The sequence below is a fragment of the Pezoporus flaviventris genome, unplaced genomic scaffold, assembly GCF_033815535.1.
Source record: "Pezoporus flaviventris isolate CSIRO_AGI_PZ_B2104156 unplaced genomic scaffold, CSIRO_AGI_Pfla_v1 ptg000259l, whole genome shotgun sequence".
NCBI lineage: Eukaryota > Metazoa > Chordata > Aves > Psittaciformes > Psittacidae > Pezoporus > Pezoporus flaviventris.
The window spans coordinates 267,283-285,264 of NW_026892806.1; the positions used below are offsets into that span (position 1 = coordinate 267,283).

Below are 17,982 nucleotides of genomic sequence, written 5' to 3' on the forward strand. Positions count from 1 at the left end.
GAACATGTCCTACATGAGCAAATTAGGAGGTAGTTTTTCAGTGGTGAAAAGCAGAGAAACAAATTGATCCTTACATTCAAGTGTTGTTATCTTTTCCTTAGTGCCTTTTCCTTTACCAGGTATAACATTAGACTTTCAGTCTTCAGTACATTGGCAACACTTTGGTTTGGAAGTATCTTTGGTATGATGTTTATCTGCTGGTTTTGTGACAGAGGACACCAGAGCTTCACTTTTACCAAGCACTTTGACTTCCCCAGCCTCTTCCTTAGGCTTCCAGGCTTGGTTTGGAACCATTTCTAGGTCTTACTTTCTTCCTATGACTTGTTTGTGCAACAAGACCACAGACAATCTGATTTATCTACACTCTTTTATTGCCCTTAGTGGTTATTTTTTTCCCCTATGTCTTGGTCTTTTCTGATCTACACTTAACATTATTACCTGGCTCCTTGCTAGCCTGTCAAAAATATCTTCCAAAGCTGTCAGCATCTCCAGGTGATAGTTTAAAACCTGCATTAAGACTTAAAACCTGCATTCTTTCAAACTGCAAACTCCAGCACCTCACTGCACACCATGGGGCAGGATGAAGGATGCTGGCACTCTGCAGGAAATGGGAGACATTCTCATAGGGTTGCTGATGGCTTCTGCCCCTCCTGGTGCCCTGGTGATGGAGGCACAGGGCAAGGGCTGAAATCCATCCCTGCTCTGCATGCAGCTGGATCCAAACTGGGACTCAGCTTTAACTTCTTAGGGATCAGTGCTTAAATCCTTCTTATGTCCATCATAGCGGAGAGGAGAGCCTCTGCCCCCCATGTCCTGCAGGGTGGCCACGAGGGCAGTGTGAGCAGTGTGAGGATTTGGGACCAGGACTGATGCAAAGCAAGGAGGGACCATATCCGTGCACACCCCCCTATGTCCACCACATCCATACACATATCCCATGCCCTGCGGAGCAGGCTCAGCCCCATCCATCTCCTGCTGTGGCTGCAGGGCTGGTATTGAGCAGGGAGATGAGGAGGTGAGAGTGGCAGAGCTGACAGCAGGAGGAGGATGGCGGATGCTCATCTGCAACATCGCACAGTGTCCTGCGGCTCCTGTGAATGGTTTTACTGCTGGAGGGAGAAGGAAAGGGGAGCATGTGGCTCTGGAAAGAATTGGAACCCAAAATGATGCCCAGACTGTGGGGGTTTGCTCCCAGTGTGCACTGCCAGGGGTTCCAGATGATCTCTGGTGGGAATCTGTGTGACATGCACTTTCCTTTCATGTTTGGCTGTAGAAGGAGGTTCCCCGTAATCCCCATGAAGGCTTTAACCTGTCAGAGGGGAGACTGAGATGAGCTCTTAGGCAGAAGCTCTTCCCTGTGAGGGTGCTGATGCGCTGGCACAGGGTGCCCAGAGAAGTTGTGGCTGCCCCATCCCTGGCAGTGCTTAAGGCAAGGTTGGACATAGGGGCTTGGAGCAAGCTGCTCCAGTGGAAGGTGTTGGGATTGGACCTGGATGAGCTTTAAAATCCCTTCCAAGCCAAACCAGGCTGGGATTCTATGAATCCCCTCAAATACAGCCAACAGCATTCTATTACCTACAGAACATGATGTCCAGTTCATTTCTTAGTCTCAGAGTTGTGAGGAGCAGCCTGCCAACACCTTCCTGACCTTGAGTGGGGAAAACCATGGAAATAATAGAATCATAGAATTGTTAGGGTTGGAAGGGACCTTAAGATCATCTAGTTCCAGCGCCCCTGCTGTGGGCAGGGACACCTTACGCTAAATCATATCACCCAAGGCCTCGTCCAACCTGGCCTTGAACACTGCCAGGGATGGAGCATTCACAACCTCCCTGGGCAACCCATTCCAATGCCTCACCACCCTAACAGGAAAGAATTTCCTTCTTATATCCAACCTAAACTTCCCCTGTTTCAGTTTTAACCCGTTACCCCTTGCCCTGTCACTACAGTCCCTAATGAAGAGTCCCTCCCCAGCATCCCTATAGACCCCCTTCAGATACTGGATGGCTGCTATGAGGTCTCTTCTCCAGGCTGAACAGCCCCAACTTCCTCAGCCTGTCTTCATACGGGAGGTGCTCCAGTCCCCTGATCATCCTCGTGGCCCTCCTCTGGACTTGTTCCAACAGTTCCATGTCCTTTTTATGTTGAGGACACCAGAACTGCACACAATGCTCCAGGTGAGGTCTCACAAGAGCAGAGTAGAGGGGCAGGATCACCTCCTTCGACCGGCTGGTCATGCTCCTTTGAATGCAGCCCAGGATACGGTTGGCTTTCTGGGCTGCAAGCGCACACTGAAGCTGGCTCATGTTCATTTTCTCATCAGCACCCCCAAGTCCTTCTCCACAGGGCTGCTTTGAATCTCTTCTCTGCCCAACCTGTAGCTGTGCCTGGGACTGCTCCCACCCAGGTGTAGGACCTTGCACTTGGCATGGTTAAACCTCACGGGGTTGGCATCAGCCCACCTCACAAGCGTGTCAAGGTCCCTCTGGATGGCATTCCTTCCCTCCAGGGTATCAACCGAACCACACAGCTCGGTGTCATGGGCAAACTTGCTGAGGGCACACTCAATCCCACTGTCCATGTCAGCGACAAAGATGTTAAACAAGACCGGTCCCAACACCGATCCCTGAGGGACACCACTCGTTACTGGTCTCCAGCCAGACATTGAGCCATTGACAACAACTCTTTGTGTGCGGCCATCTAGCCAGTTCTTTATCCACCGAGTGGTCCATCCATCAAATTGATGTCTCTCCAATTTGGAGACAAGGATGTCGTGTGGGACAGTGTCAAACGCTTTGCACAAGTCCAGGTAGATGACATCAACTGCTCTACCCCTGTCCATCAGTTCTGTAGCGCCATCATAGAAGGCCACCACATTGGTCAGGCAGGATTTCCCCTTAGTGAAGCAATGCTGGCTGTCACCAAGCACCTTGTTGATTTTCATGTGCCTTAGCATGCCTTCCAGGAGAACCTGATCCAAGATGTTGCCAGGCACAGAGGTGAGACTGACTGGTCTGTAATCCCCCGGGTCATCCATTTTCCCCTTCTTGAAAATGGGGGTTATATTTCCCTTTTTCCAGTCATCGGGAACTTCACCTGACTGCCATGATTTCCCAAATATGACGGCCAGCGACTTTCAACTTCATTCGCCAGCTCCTTCAGGACCCTCAGATGGATCTCATCAGGACCCATGGACTTGTGCACGTTCAGATTTTTAAGATGGTCTCGAACCAGTTCCTCTCCTACAGTGGGCGCAAGGTCTTCATTCTCACAGTCCCTGCATCTGCCTTCCAAGACTTGGGTGGTGTGGTCAGAGCCTTTGCCAGTGAAGACCGAGGCAAAGAAGTCATTTAGAACCTCAGCCTTCTCCAAATCCTGTATAGCCAATTCTCCCGAGAGCTTCCTGAGGGGGGCTACATTCTCCGTAGTCTGTTTTTTATTTGCTATGTACCTGTAGAATCCCTTCCTGTTATCTTTAATACCTCTAGCTAAGTTTAATTCTAACTTGGTCCCTAGCTTCCCGGACAATATCCCTATACTTTTCCCATGCCACCTGTCCTTGTTTCCACTTATTATAAGCCTCTTTTTTCATTTCAGTTTTCCTCAGGAGCTCCTTATCCATCCAAGGAGGTCTCCTGGCCCTCCTGCTGCACTTCCTTCTGGTTGGGATGCAACACTCCTGAGCTTGCAGCAGGTGATCCTTGAATATCAACCAACAGTCTTGGGCCCGTCTGCCCTCTAGGGCTGTATCCCATGGAACCTTACTAAGCATGTTCACCCATGAGAACAAGGGCCTGCAAGCGTGAGGCTTTTCCTATCTGCCTATAGAGTGCTTCATCCGCAGGTTCTCCTTGATCAGGCGGTCTATAACAGATCCCTACAGTAATGTCTCCCATAGCTATATTCCCTTTAACCCTGACCCACAACTCTCTGTGGACTGCTCACCTGCCCCCAGACACAGTTCCATACTCTCCAGCCTATCCCTAACATAAAAGGCAATGCCCCCTCCCCGCCTGCCAGGCCTGTCTTTTCTAAAGAGCCTGTAACCTTCCATCCCAACACTCCAGTCATAGGAGCCATCCCACCATGTTTCTGTGATTCCCATTATATCATACCCCCCTAGACATGCACACATCTCTAATTCCTCTTGTTTGTTCCCCATGCTACAGGCATTTGTATAGAGGCATCTGAGCCGAGCTCCAACTGAAGCCGGCTCATTAGCTGGAGCAGCTGGGATATCTCTACACTGCTCCGAGCATTTATTATAGGTGCTGGACACTGACTGGGTGTGTTGGGATGGAATGATGCCCCCTCCCCCAACACATCTAGTTTAAAGCCTCCTTGACCAGTCTGGCAAGCCTCTTACCAAAACTGCTGTTTCCCTTCCTTACCATCAGGCAAGCTCCACCAGCCCCCACTAGACCTGGCCTACAAACTTGGGTCCCATGTTCAAGACACCCAAACCCCTGACCATGGCACCACCCTTTTAACCAGTTATTAACCTGGCTAATCCTCCTGGCTTTTTTTAGGTCCTCCCCTGTACCCTGGAGAATTGATGAAAAGACCACCTGAGCTCCAGAGCCCCTAACTACCTCTCCCAGGGCTCTGTAGTCCTTCTTTATGTTCCCCAGGCTACTACTATCTATGTCCCTAGCACCCACATGTATCACCAGAAGTGGTTAATAGTCCATGGGACTTACTAGAGCAGGCAGCCTCTCTGTCACATCCCTGATCCATGCCCCTGGTAGGCAACACACCTCCCTTGAGACAGGGTCAGGCCGAAGACGAGTGTTTCTGTCCCTTTCAGTGTAGAGTCCCCTACTACTATGACCCACCACTTTTTCCTGGCAGCACCAGTAGAGATCTTCTTTACCAGGGCATCAGCCGGCTGTTTCTTTCTCATTAGCCCCCTGCAGGACAGCAAAGCAGTTCTGCCTGGGGACAACAGATTTAGGGGGAAGCCCCTTGCTTTTGATTGTCCTTTTCCTACTTTATTTGTTGTTTTTTTTTGTCACTAATTCCCAGCTTCCCAGATTAACGGCCTCCTTCTTGCCTTCATGACCTAGAGGTGAAGCTTGAGGCCCCTGCACAGTTTGGGCTGGGAGCAAGCATTCCTGCTTCCTCTCCGATTCCCTGACATCTCGCAGCCTATTAACAACATCCCCCAGCTCAGCCACCTGCTGCAGGAGGACCTCCACCAGGGAGCACCTAGTGCCGCCCAGCCCATTGTGCACCATTCCCTCACAAGACCAGTGCAGACAGTCTCTACCCCCTGAGCTCTGCGCTGCAGCCTCCCCTCTCATCGGCCCTGTCTGGGTGCCTACGCTGCCACCGCCGGGGCAGCCAGAGCAGAGCTCCCTGACCGGGCCCTGCTCATACGATGAGTGCTCACCATCCTGCTCACCTGCCCGCGCGAACTGCCTCGACCCGCTCTGTTCGTCACGCTCCTGTTTGCTCGCGCTCCCTGGGGCAGGTTTTTAACCAGTCAAGGCTGGTGCCGCTGCTTCAGGCTCCGCCCCCTGTGAGTCAGCTGCTCACGTCAGCTGAGCTGCCGGCTGCTGGGCAGGTCCTGTCGAGGACTTGAGGCTCCCTCGGTGGCTCTTGTCGCTCTGAGTTGAGGTTCCTGGACGCTGATCTCCCCCCCCCCCCCCCGCTCAAACTGACTGGTCTGTAATTCCCCAGGTCATCCATTTTCTGATCTAAGTTTCCTCAAGGGTCTTTTTAGCAGTTGCTAGACAGGATTCTGACCAGGGGATTGACTTGGCTTGGCCTTGTATCTGCTTCACCATCACCAACTTTCCTGATGCTCTGGAGTCTTGGCTGCAGTTGACATTGTTCTGTGTCCTTGCTCTACTTCTCTCGCTCAGGTACTGTGGGATGGTCCCTACACACTGTGGTGTTCTCCTTTGTCTCTGTTTAAAGAGATTAAGGAAACAAACCCCTGTGGCAGTCCCTATGCTCCTGCAGAGTAGAAACCATCACCTTCTGCCCCCAACAGCGCAGCCAGTGCTCACTGCTCTGGCAGTATCTCTCCATCCAGACCACGTCCCTGCATGGGTAAAAATGGAGTTATTCTTCTCAGGGATAGAAATAGAGTAGAAAGGGGAACTTATTTCCCAGTATTTTTCTCTGGTCATTATTTAATTTTCCTTTACCAAGTATGATATTAGACTTCCAGGGCAGGACCTCTGTTGTCTACCTGGTATGGGTGAATTCTGCTTCACAATGATAGGAAGAGCCGACCCACTAATAGGGAGCATGAGCTGGGATTAGACCATCGTGAGACAGGTTAGTTTTACACTACTGATGGTGTGTTGTTGCAATAGTAATCCTGCTCAGTACGAGAGGAACCACAGGTTCATACCCTTGGTGCGTGCACTTGTCTGAGGAGCCACTGGTGCGAGGCTACCATCTGCGGGCTTATGACAACGCCTCTAAGAACCTGCCTAGATGCGTCATTGGTCGCTTGTGATTGACCCAGGAGATGACAGTCTTGCTCAGAATGCATGGATAAAGGTCTTTCCGAATCTTCATTAGTGAAGACAGGCTTTCCTCATAGGAGAAGGAAAACTCCTGTCTTCAAACCCCGGCTGATGGAGCTTGCCTAGCCTTGTATGGTCTTCCATCAAAGAGAAGGACACTCTTACAAAACCTACGACCTGTGGACTTTGCTGTCACTGTCCTAGCTAGCTAGGTTGTGGCAGTTAAATCTCAGGTTTAAAGGGTGGGGCCAGTTCTACGCAAGCTGCGCTTCACCTAAAAAAATCCACTGAGGAGTCTGGAAGGGCTCACTCTCACTTGTCTATGGGCAGGCAAGGGTCGAAACAGTAGGTGACAAGGTGCATGGGAAGCTGCAGATTCAATGCTGCATATGGGCAGACCAGAGCATGGGTACTTTGAATTAGATCAGGAGTTGACAGTTGTGGTTGGACACTTCCTGATTGCCTAAGCAACCTTTTTTCCAACCAGATTTGGATATCCCACTTGCCCTTGGTCATCGTGCTTGTAGTAAGCGTGGTTAAAGCCCTTCCCAAATGTTTGCTCGCAAAGCCAAGCCATCAATACTGATTCTAGCTCATTCATTCACAAAGACAGAAGCCACTTTTCCCCTGCCTTAAGACAACATCTCCTATCAAGTTGCTGTTCAGCAGAGCACACACAAGAGACTGTTCACCATCCATATACATTACAAATACAAGTTAATTCCCACTCACAACAGGTAAAAGAAAGATTTTCCCACACCAGTGTGTTTTGGCTTGACACCCAGAAAACTCTCAGTTATCACTGATTGTGTGTTCGGGATTGTCTTTCATCCATGGAAACTAGACACATGCTTAACTTTTATATGAAAACCACTATTTGATTTCCTGGTGTACTTTAGCATGAGCTTGGCATGGCCGTGGGATGTGGGTGCTTATCTCCAGATGGAATTCCATTTCTCTCACCATTTGAGTGAACGGCACTTCAGATGAATGTAAAACACACTTAAAATAAATGCAAGGATCCTTTGATGTGCCCAAATTGTCCTTAACAGTGGGTGGCCTCAGCACAGTTCATCATTTTGTATTACAAATTATATTATCTACAATTTCTTCTTTGGAGTGAAATCTCTTGTGAAGCTGCAGCCTGGGGAGGGATTCCCCTTGACATTTTAAGGTGCAGCTTGAGATCTTGATTCCCACCAACTTCTCTTTGAAAGGCACAAACAAATGCAATGAATCTTTTGGAACCTTTTCTCTGACTTTTTCAGCAAGCAAATGTAAAACTACACTTCCTCTTCCCTCCCACCCCAGAGGCATTAATAAAGAGCTCACAGATAAGAGTGAGGAATTGTATTGGAGCTGAAGGAGAAGGTCAAGAATCTTGTGAGAAAAACAGATATTTATCAGTGACCAAGGCTATAACTCAATAAAGCTGACTGGTGTTTTACATGAGGAAAAGAAGCCTGGGATAATTGTGGCTAATTTCTTCCTCAAAGCTGGTGACTGTGAATTGAAATGAAGTTTGATGTTCCTTCTCCTCTTGGTTTCATTAGGGTGATGTCATACATCCGCTTGAAGGGACATAGGGGTTGCTGTGACTCCCTCTCCTGGTCAAAGTCCCCCTGGGTACCATAAGCTCAGCCATCAACACCTGATGATATTAAAAAGCACAGGGAAGTGTTGCAGCATCCACAGCGTTGTGGCTGCTTGTGCAGAGCCTCGGCAGCTCTGGAATAGGGAAGAGAAATGTGCAATGTGGTCCCCTGTCCCCTTGCACCCATTCCAAACGCTGGTCCTGTCTCTGTGCTGGCACCCGGAACCTCACCATCTTGTCCCACACCTCCCACCTCCATGCTCAATCCCAGCCTGACAGCAGGAGATGGATGGGGAGAAGCCATGGCCTTGGGGACCAGGAATGTGTGCAGGGAGGTCACTGACACAGGGATAAAGTCTGGAGGGGGCAGAGAGCAAAGGGGCTGCTCCATAGTCCCCCTCAAACTGCAAACTCCAGCACCTCACTGCACACCATGGGGCAGGATGAAGGATGCTGGGGCTCTGCAGGAAACAAGGGACATTCTCATATGGATGCTGATGGCTTCTGCCACTGGTGGTACCCTGGTGGTGGAGGCACTGGGCAAGGGCTGAAATCCCCCTATGCTCTGCATGGAGCTGGCTCCAAACTGGGACTCAGCTTTCAATTCTTTGGGATCAGTGCTTAAATCCTTCCTATAGCCATCATAGCAGAGAAGAGAGCCTCTGCCCTCCATGTGCTGCAGGGTGGCCACAGGGACTCTGTGACCAGTGAGAGGATTTGGGACCAGGACTGATGCAAAGCAAGGAGGGACCATCTCCTCACATCTCCCCTGTATCCATCACATCTCTACACATTCATACACATATCCCATGCCCTGGAGGACTGACTCAGTCCCATTCATCTCCCACTGTCAGCCAGGCTGTGGCTGTGGTCGTGATATTGAACAGGGAGATGAGGAGGTGAGAGAGGCAGAGTTGACAACAGGAGGAGGATGGAGGGGCCTCATCCGCAGCATCGCACCGTGTCCTGAGGCTCCTATGCCTGGTTTTACGACTGGAGAGAGAAGGAAAGGGGAGGATGTGGCTCTGGAAGGGGTTGGAACCCAAAATGGTGCCCAGATTGTGGGGATTTGCTCCCAGTGTGCACTGCCAGGGGATCCGGATGATCTCTGGTGGGAATCCGTGTGACATGCACTTTCTTTTCATGTTTGGCTGTAGAAGGAGGTTCCCCACAACCCCCATGAAGGCTTTAACCTGTCAGAGGGGAGACTGAGATGAGCTCTTAGGCAGAAGCTCTTCCCTGTGAGGGTGCTGATGCGCTGGCACAGGGTGCCCAGAGAAGCTGTGGCTGCCCCATCCCTGGCAGTGTTCAAGGCCAGGTTGAACACAGGGGCTTGGAGCAAGCTGCTCCGGTGGAAGGGGTCCCTGCCTGTGGCAGGGGTTGGAGCTGGAGGAACTTTAAGTTCCTTTCCAACACAAACCAGGCTGGGATTCTGTGATGGGCTTGGGAGCATCCATCAGAGCCACCAGCAACAGGGGCAACCCTAAAGCATCCCTTCAGAAGGGCCCTTTTCCCCTGGTGCTGCCCATTTCAGTCCTTTACCGCACTCTTCACTGTTCCTCCCTATCTCCTTCCTTCCACTTTTGGGCACCGCTCCCTCAGGCTCTCCTTTGTCTCTTGTGCTTCCAGCATGATGTGTGGAAGAAGGTGAATGTCATCATCAGGGAGAGCACAAGGACTGGGGCTGCCTGTGTCCCCCATGGGATTAAGAACCAAATTCCCCAGGAAGCCGTCATCAGGCAGAGGAAGGACAGGAGGGTGACCATGAGCAGCCAGCACAGAGGTACCAAGGCCAAGTCACGCCTGACCAACCTGAGTGACTTGGGTGATGTGAGCATTGATGGTTGCATGGACAAGAAGTAGAGGACAGCATTTACCTCACCGTTAGCAAGGTCACCACGATCTTCTGTTGGCTCCTTTGCAGCCAAACTTGTGAGCTATGGTTTGAGTACAAGGAACTGAAAATGGGTGGAAAGCTGGTTCATTGCCTGTGGTGCCTGACATTGCTTATGGACCCCGGTACCAGCTCCCATTAGAGAGATTCCCCTCATCTTCCTGCCATGGTAATGTCAACCATGGCCCTTGTGAAGCTGTAACTGCCTCAGAAATGCTTCAAAAGTGGATTTGAAAGGTTGGGCTGTTCTGTGGTTTGCTCTAAGGGAGCCCAAAGCCCTGTTGCTTGCTCAAGCTGAGGTCATCTCCTCTGGGTATATTTCTTCTCCGAACTAATCAACACAGAGAAGAGATAATGACCTGCTTTGGGCTTTGTCACCTCCTGGGGCCCAAAGAGATTCACAGTCCCACATCCTCACGTCACTTGAAATAGGAAGGGGGTTTGCTGATGCTGGTTCATTCCCAGGCTCCCTGCACAGCTCCAGGCACATTCATCTTCACATCCATCTCCGAGAGCATGAGGAGGGCAGCAGAGACAGAGCTGAGATGTAAGTGACGGGCAGCATCTTCCAGCCCATCATTCTCCTGTGGTTCTCTCTTGCCAACAAGCAGCAGCTCCTGTCTTCATCTCCTGCCCTACTGCAGGGTCCTGGGCTGCTTGATGATGCTCTGGGCTTCCCAGGGAGCTGCTTTGTGCTGTGTGATCCCCACGCTGCTGCTGAGAAGGCAGGTTTGAAGATCACCCAGGTGGAGAACACACTCAGGAGACTTCCTCTCCTCACTGACCAGAAAGGGCTTCTGGATGAGCACCAGAAGCTTTCCTGTACAGGACATTCAGGGTGCTCCCCATTGCTGAGATGAGGCAGCTCGAAAAGATGACTTTTTTCCCCAAAAACGTGTTTGAGAAGAGATTGCTGAGCTCTGGGGTTTGCCCACTTCTATTGGAGACTCAAGGAACAAATTAACCAATAAAAGGTTTTAGATCTGACAAAGTGTGTCAGGAGGGAGGGGAAACTGATATTAACCACTGTGTAAGGTTGCATAGGATCATAGTATGGTTTGTGTTGGAAGAGACCTTAAATCTCACTCAATTCCAACCGCCTGTGATGGCCAGAGACACCTTCCACTAGAGCAGGTTGCCCTGTCCAACCTGTACTTTCCATAGGTCAGGAATTCGTTCCATTTAGGAAGAAACCGAAGCAGAGAGGGAAGAAGCAGGTGGTTGGCAAATGCCCATGAGAGGATGAAGGATCAACTGTGCACTGTGAAAACATCACGTTTCTCTGTGTTCCAGGTTGATCCAGATGGTCTCCAAGCCCCAGGCTCAGCATTAACGCAGGCAATGAAGTGCAGCGCTAAGGTAAAGCTACCTTGGTGTGCAACCTTCCCACTGCTTTCCACAGGGGTCATTGATCAACATCTCAAGGGGAGCCAGAGGAGCACACACCACGTTGTGCCATGGTGTTTAACTGCTTGAGCACCCCTTTGTTCTACCTGTGCTGGCACAGGACTTTCACCAACCTGTTCCTCATTGATCTGTGCCTGAACTTTCCCTTTCCATCCTGTGGGACTGTCTCTGAGCAGCTCCCACCACACAGAGGCTTTTCCACCTGGGACATCCCTGCCTCTTGGAGAAGAAACCTCCAGCCAGGAGCTCACACACAAGGCACCATCCAGCCCATGGCACAAAGCAATTGCACCCAAGTGACCAAGTTCAGCCTGGCAGGGTTCACAGAGGACCCGGTGACTCAGGTCTACTTGTTCCTGCTCTTCCTGCTCACCTACCTTGTCACCATTGTGGGCAACCTGGGCATCATCATCTTAATCAGGGCCAGCCCCCACCTCCACTCCCCCATGTATTATTTCCTGGGCAATCTGGCCTTTGTAGACCTCTGTTCTTCCAGCATCGTCACCCCCAAGATGTTGGTTAGCTTGGTGTCAGAGAAGAAGAGCATTGCTTATGCTGGGTGTGTGGCTCAGGTCTTCATCTATGATATCTTTGGGATAACTGAATGTTTCCTGCTGGCTGCAATGGCCTATGACCGTTACGTGGCCATTTGCCATCCCCTGCTGTACCCCCTTGTCATGTCCCCAAAGTGCTGTTTCCAGCTGGTGACTGGCTCATACCTCGTGGGGCTGACCAATGGTGTGGGACAGACCATCAGCATGTCCACCCTGTCGTTCTGCAGCTCCAGCACCATCGACCTCTTCTTTTGTGACATTTCCCCTCTCATCTCACTCTCCACCTCTGACACCACCTTCAGCCACATCATCCTGACCACTGCAGCATCTCTCTTTGGTGTGTCCAGCATCCTGGTTATCCTGCTCTCCTACGTGGCCATCATCGCCACCATCCTGAGCATCAATTCAGCCGAGGGCAAGCGCAAAGCCTTCTCCACCTGCACGTCCCACCTCACCACTGTCAGCATCTTCTATGGAGCTTCCTTTTTTATGTATTTATTCCCCAGCTCAGACAACTCAAGAGGAGGAGATAAATGGGCTCTGGTGCTCTACACCGTGGTGACTCCCATTCTGAACCCCTTGATCTACAGCCTGAGGAATAAGGAGATGAAGGAGGCTCTGAGAAGACTGTTGAAAATAAAGTGATATTGAATGTTGTAAGTTTAGGGCCAAATAAAATAGAGATACTGGGGGAGATGCTCGGGTTTTGGTTAGGTATGGACAACATGTTGGGGGTCTTCTGCACCCGGACTTACACGATGCACTGGTTGATGTGATTGAGAATAAAACTAATTTCACTCTCCAAACTTTGATAAATCTATTTAGTAGTTAATTTCAACTAATTGGTTAATTAGTATTTTATTTCACCTAATCAAGACACAGGTAGACAACTACAAGCATGCACTTCTCTTCATCTTAGTATGAGGGGGGACCTTATCTCTCTCTACACCTGCCCGACAGGAGGATGGAGCCAGGTGGGGCTGGGCTCTTCTCCCAGGGAACAAGGGATGGGACAAGGGGAAATGGCCTCAGGCTGCACCAGGGCAGGTTTAGATGGAGCTGAAGAACAATTCCTGCCCCAGAGGGTGCTCAGGCATTGGAACAGGCTGCCCAGGGCAGGGCTGCAGGCACCGGTTCTGCAGGTGTTCACAAACCTATAGGCAAGGCCTCAGTGTCATGGGTTAGTGGTGGCCTTGGCAGTGCTGTGGAACGGCTGAACTTGGTGAGCTTAAAGCTCTTTTCCTTTTTGCTCTCCCTTTTGTTTGGCAAATGAGAATAAACAGAGAGTGAATTCTATCGTTCCACTGAATCAAACTCCATTTCTTGACGGTGTTGTTAAAATCATTAAGAGCTTTAAGAAAAGGACAAAAACACCTTTAGCAAGAGAAATAGAGATGACAGCAAATAAGTGTGATGCCATGCAGGCAGTATTTTTAGGTTTTGATGTACAAACCTCATTCAATGATTTCCAGCACCATTCACCTCATTTCATTTCAGACAGCAAAGAATTTAAGTGAAATATGGTACTTGTGTGACCTCTGTTATGAATGAAAGCACTTTGAAAGCATTTTAAGACGTGATAGTGATGAATCCTCACCAAAGGGCAGATACTATCAAGGAACCCCTGTCCCCTGATCCACACCTTTGCTTTCTATTCCCCTGTTGGCAGCAATAGAAGCCATGATCTCCATGGCAGCCTGATCACAACAGAGCACAGGAGCTGTGGTGTTGCTCATCAGCCTTTAGACCTCCTATGTGTCAGCCCATGGCAGCCTGCATGAATGGCATTGCCTGCACTTAAGTCTCTCCTGTTGCCCTCCTGCGCAGAGAGCTGATGGGTGATGGACACACATTGCATACATAAACCATCCCATTACTTCAGCCCATAGGCCTGCAGCCACTGCCAGGAGCATGGTAAAATCTGGAGCCATGGCTGAGCCTTAGGGCTATCCTGGAGACATGCAATAACCTAGGCTGGAGGTAGAAGCTCCATGATTGAATTGAATCAAGCCAGGATCAAAGTGTTTGCTCATTTCTTAACAACACACAACTAACAGGCACCCAGGGTCAATCAGCTGAATCCTGCTTTCTTCCCAAAGCTTCCTGATAATTCCCTGGTTATTATTTAACCCAGATGACAGTTGTTTTCCTGCTGAGTCTTGGGGACAAACAGGAGCAGAGATTTCACACCCTCCCTGGCCCCTATTTCAGTGTTTGACAGCTCTTAAAGTGGGGTTTTTCCCCACCCTCTGTTTCTAACTGGAATTTCCCATGCTGCAAATTCACAATAGGAAATCTCAGATTTACCCTTATCTGCAAGATAAAGCACATGGAGAACTTTCAGATGGCATCAAGTCAAAAAGAGTGTGAAACCATTAATTCTTGCATTAATCCTTTCTCTGTCCCTGAAATCATAGAATCAGGGAAAGGTTTGGGTTGGAAGGGACCTTAAAGCTCCTCCAGCTCCAACCCCTGCCACGGGCAGGGACCCCTTCCACTGGAGCAGCTTGCTCCAAGCCCCTGTGCCCAACCTGGCCTTGAACACTGCCAGGGATGGGGCAGCCACAGCTTCTCTGGGCACCCTGTGCCAGTGTCTCAGCACCCTCACAAGGAGCAATTTCTGCCTAATAGCTCACCTCAATATCCCCTCTGTCATTTCACATGACCAAACCTTGTGGTCTGGAGTTGAAATATTTGGAAACATCAGTTAATATTTCCTTAAAACCAGAAATAACACCAGAAATCATTTGCTAATATAAAACATGAGCTCAGATACCAGTTGGTTTGATGCCAGCAGGGCAAAGCCACCAGCTTCTCCCTTTTGCTCTCTGAACCCTGAAATAAAGTTTATTGTTATGTTTAATAACATTTAAATAATAAAATATATTAATTTCAAGTAATATTTAAGTAACAATCTCTTTGGACAACAACTTTCTTTCCAATACACAGTCACTGTCAGGTCTCAGGCTGCAGCCAGAGAAACTCTTGTCCATCCCAGCACAGAATGTAGCCCTGGTTTAAGGAGAAGCGTGTTTTCCAGTGTCTTGTTTTAAACCCTAGCCAGAAGACAGCTTGTTCACTCACTCCCAGTGAGTGGTGCCGGGCTGAGAGCAATTGAGGCCCCCCCACCCCCCACTGGGGCTCTCCCCTTCCCTGCTCCTGTGAGGGATGGGGAGGAGGATCGAATGAGTGCAACTCCCACGAGTTGAGACAAGAACAGTCCAGCAACCAATGTACAACACAAATCGCCACCACTACCACCACCAACAACAATGATAAGAGAAGATAACAAGGGAAGAGAATACAACACCACCGGCCAAGAAAACGAGTCCCACCTGGAAGCCCGTGTCCTTCCGGGTAACTACCAGTTACCCCCCACCCCGGGCATGACATGCTGTGGTATGGAATACCTCCCTGGCTAGCCCGGGTCAGGCGCCCCATCTCTGCTTCCTCACAGCTTCCCCTCCTCCCTGGCAGAGCATGAGCCTCACAAAGTCCTTGGTCAGGGTAAACATCACTTAGCAACAACCGAAAACATTGGTATCACCAGCACTGTTCCCAGGCTGGAAGTCAAAACACAGCACTGCACCAGCTAGCACAAAGGAGAAACATGACTGCTACTGCTGAACCCAGGACAACACTCAGATGTTTTCAGTCTTTCTCATGGAGCAAATGGAATGTACAGTTCCTTTTTCTGCCCCCTTAATGAAATGTCATGACAAGTTTGCAAGTTCTTCAGCTCTTCTCCAGTTTTCAAATGGTTCAAGATGGGGTTTGGGTTTTTAAAAGGAAAAGGTCTGATTTAGCCTCATGATTAAGAGATTTCTGAAGGGTTTTTGGATGTGTTTCTCTGCCTGTGAAGATTCACCAAGAACCACAGTTAGATGTTGCCTTAACTATCAAATCTTTATTGTTCTAATGTCCAGCCTAACAGAGTACATGCAAGCCACATGGCATTGCTCTTCCCTATTTCACTCCTTCTTTCCTCCTTCCCACAGGGATGCTGTCATGCAATACAGTAACAGGGCTGAAGGCAACCACACTGCAGTGACACACTCCATCCTCCTCGGCCTGACAAGCGAGCCCAAGCTGCAGACTCCTCTTTGTAATCTTCTTCATGATTTATCTCATCACTCATACGGGCAACCTTGGGCTGATGGCACTGATCAAGACAAGCCCCCAGCTGCACACCCCCATGTACTTCTTCCTCTGCAATCTCTCTGTTGTCGATCTTTGATACTCCTCTGTCTTTGCTCCAAAGCTGCTTCTTGCCTTCTTGGTGGAAAACAAAACTATCTCTTACCCTGCCTGCTTCCTGCAGCATTTCTTCTTCCTCACGTTTGTGACCACAGAGGTGCTCTTGCTGGCTGTGATTGCTTATGACCGCTACGTAGCCATCTGCAACCCACTGCTCTACACGGTTTCCATGCCCCAGGGGGTCTGTGTTCAGCTGGTGGCTGCATCATACATGGGGGGGGGGGTATTTTGAACTCCCTAATCCAAACCTGTTGCTTGCTGCTGTTGCCTTTCTGCGGTCCAAACACCATCAACCATTACTTCTGTGACACTAACCCTTTGCTGAAGCTCTCCTGCTCCAACAGCCACCTCAATGAGCTTTTGCTTGTAATTCTTCATGGGAGCATTTCCATGTCTGTGCTCATCCTCATCATCACCTCCTATGTATACATCCTCTTGTCCATCCTGAGGATTAGGTCTGCTGAAGGAAGGCACAAAGCCTTCTCTACTTGTGCCTCCCACCTCCTGACCGTTACCTTGTTCTACGTCCCTGCTGGGCTCAGCCACATGCAATCAGCTTCCAAGTACTCCCTGGAGACAGAGAAAGTCACCGCTGTGTTTTACACCCTCCTTGTCCCTATGCTCAACCCTCTGATCTACAGCTTGAGGAACAAGGATGTTAAAGATGCCCTTAGAAAAGCAACAGCAAATAACCTCATTGCGAGCTGCTCATTGACCAACCTGGTCCCAGCTGGTTGATAGAACTCCTAATCTTTCCCTTTTTAACTCATTTGGTGTCAGCTGTCTGGAGGAGGAAGGAACTGAATGTCTTTACAGGAGCAGGTACAGCACATTCTAACCATGCCTTAAACTCTGCAGAGACTCAGTGATGTTAAGCATCCCCTCAATGTAGGTCTCTGATAAATGTTCTCTTGTCATCTCTTGTTTTTTGGGGGGGGGGGAAATAGATGTGATATCATAGGAGGTGGCAAAAATAAGCCCATGAGGAATTTCCCTCTTCAGTTTAGCTTTAGAAGTTGCACTGATTCAAGCAGCGATTCATCCAGAGGTAAGTTCAAAGGGGGATGAAGGGTTTTGAGGACGTATATCTGAAAAACATCACTTTACTTTGGGCTAATGCAAGGAAATGCATAAAATCCCATTTGCTTCCAGAAGGATGTGCAGTGCAAATTAAGGAAACGGGAGGAGAAGCAGAGCCACTGAGCTGCCAGAGGATGAGCATGGTATGTGCTGTGATTGAGCATTGGGAAGATGCTAAATCGCTGTGTGACCAGAACATCCCAGCCTGGAGGCAGCACAGCTGTGTCTGTCATCCTGCACCTTCCTTCCTACCACCACAAACATCCAGCTCAGCCAAAGAGGTTTCACAGCACAGTGTGGGTTGGAGGGAGCTTAAAGGCCACCTATTTCTTACCTCCTTGCTGTGGGCTTCATCTCACATCTGGTTTAGGAGAAGTAGCAGCTGAGAGTAGGATTCTCCCCTATTGACGAGGATTTTAGTATGATTGAATGTAATGACTTTAGGGAGAAGTATGTTTCTTCCCCTATTTTCTTCCCGTGGGGCTGCTTAAGTGATTATTTCCTCCCTCCCAACTCTTCCCCAACACAACCTGTTAACTGAGAAGGTACCACTGAGGAATGCTGCAGAACTTCATGCTCTGCAAAGCAGAAATAACCAACTGCAACCTGTTAGAGACCTTTAGCAGTAAGCTCTTTCTGTAGCAAATAGAGACCTGGATGCATTGAAGGAGAGGGGGGGATCATTTGTTACTTCATGGTACTTTGCACATGGCT

The 17,982-nt window shown here is 49.6% G+C and overlaps 1 protein-coding gene and 1 pseudogene across 1 annotated transcript; both read left to right on the forward strand.

Moving 5' to 3' along the window:
• Positions 1 to 11,649: 11,649 nt before the first annotated feature.
• Positions 11,650 to 12,576, forward strand: LOC133263248 (olfactory receptor 5AN6-like). The gene has a single exon (XM_061442963.1). It carries the CDS (start codon positions 11,650 to 11,652, stop codon positions 12,574 to 12,576), a length of 927 nt encoding a protein of 308 aa, XP_061298947.1.
• Positions 12,577 to 15,939: 3,363 nt separating this feature from the next.
• Positions 15,940 to 16,926, forward strand: LOC133263257 (olfactory receptor 5J3-like; annotated as a pseudogene).
• Positions 16,927 to 17,982: the final 1,056 nt, after the last annotated feature.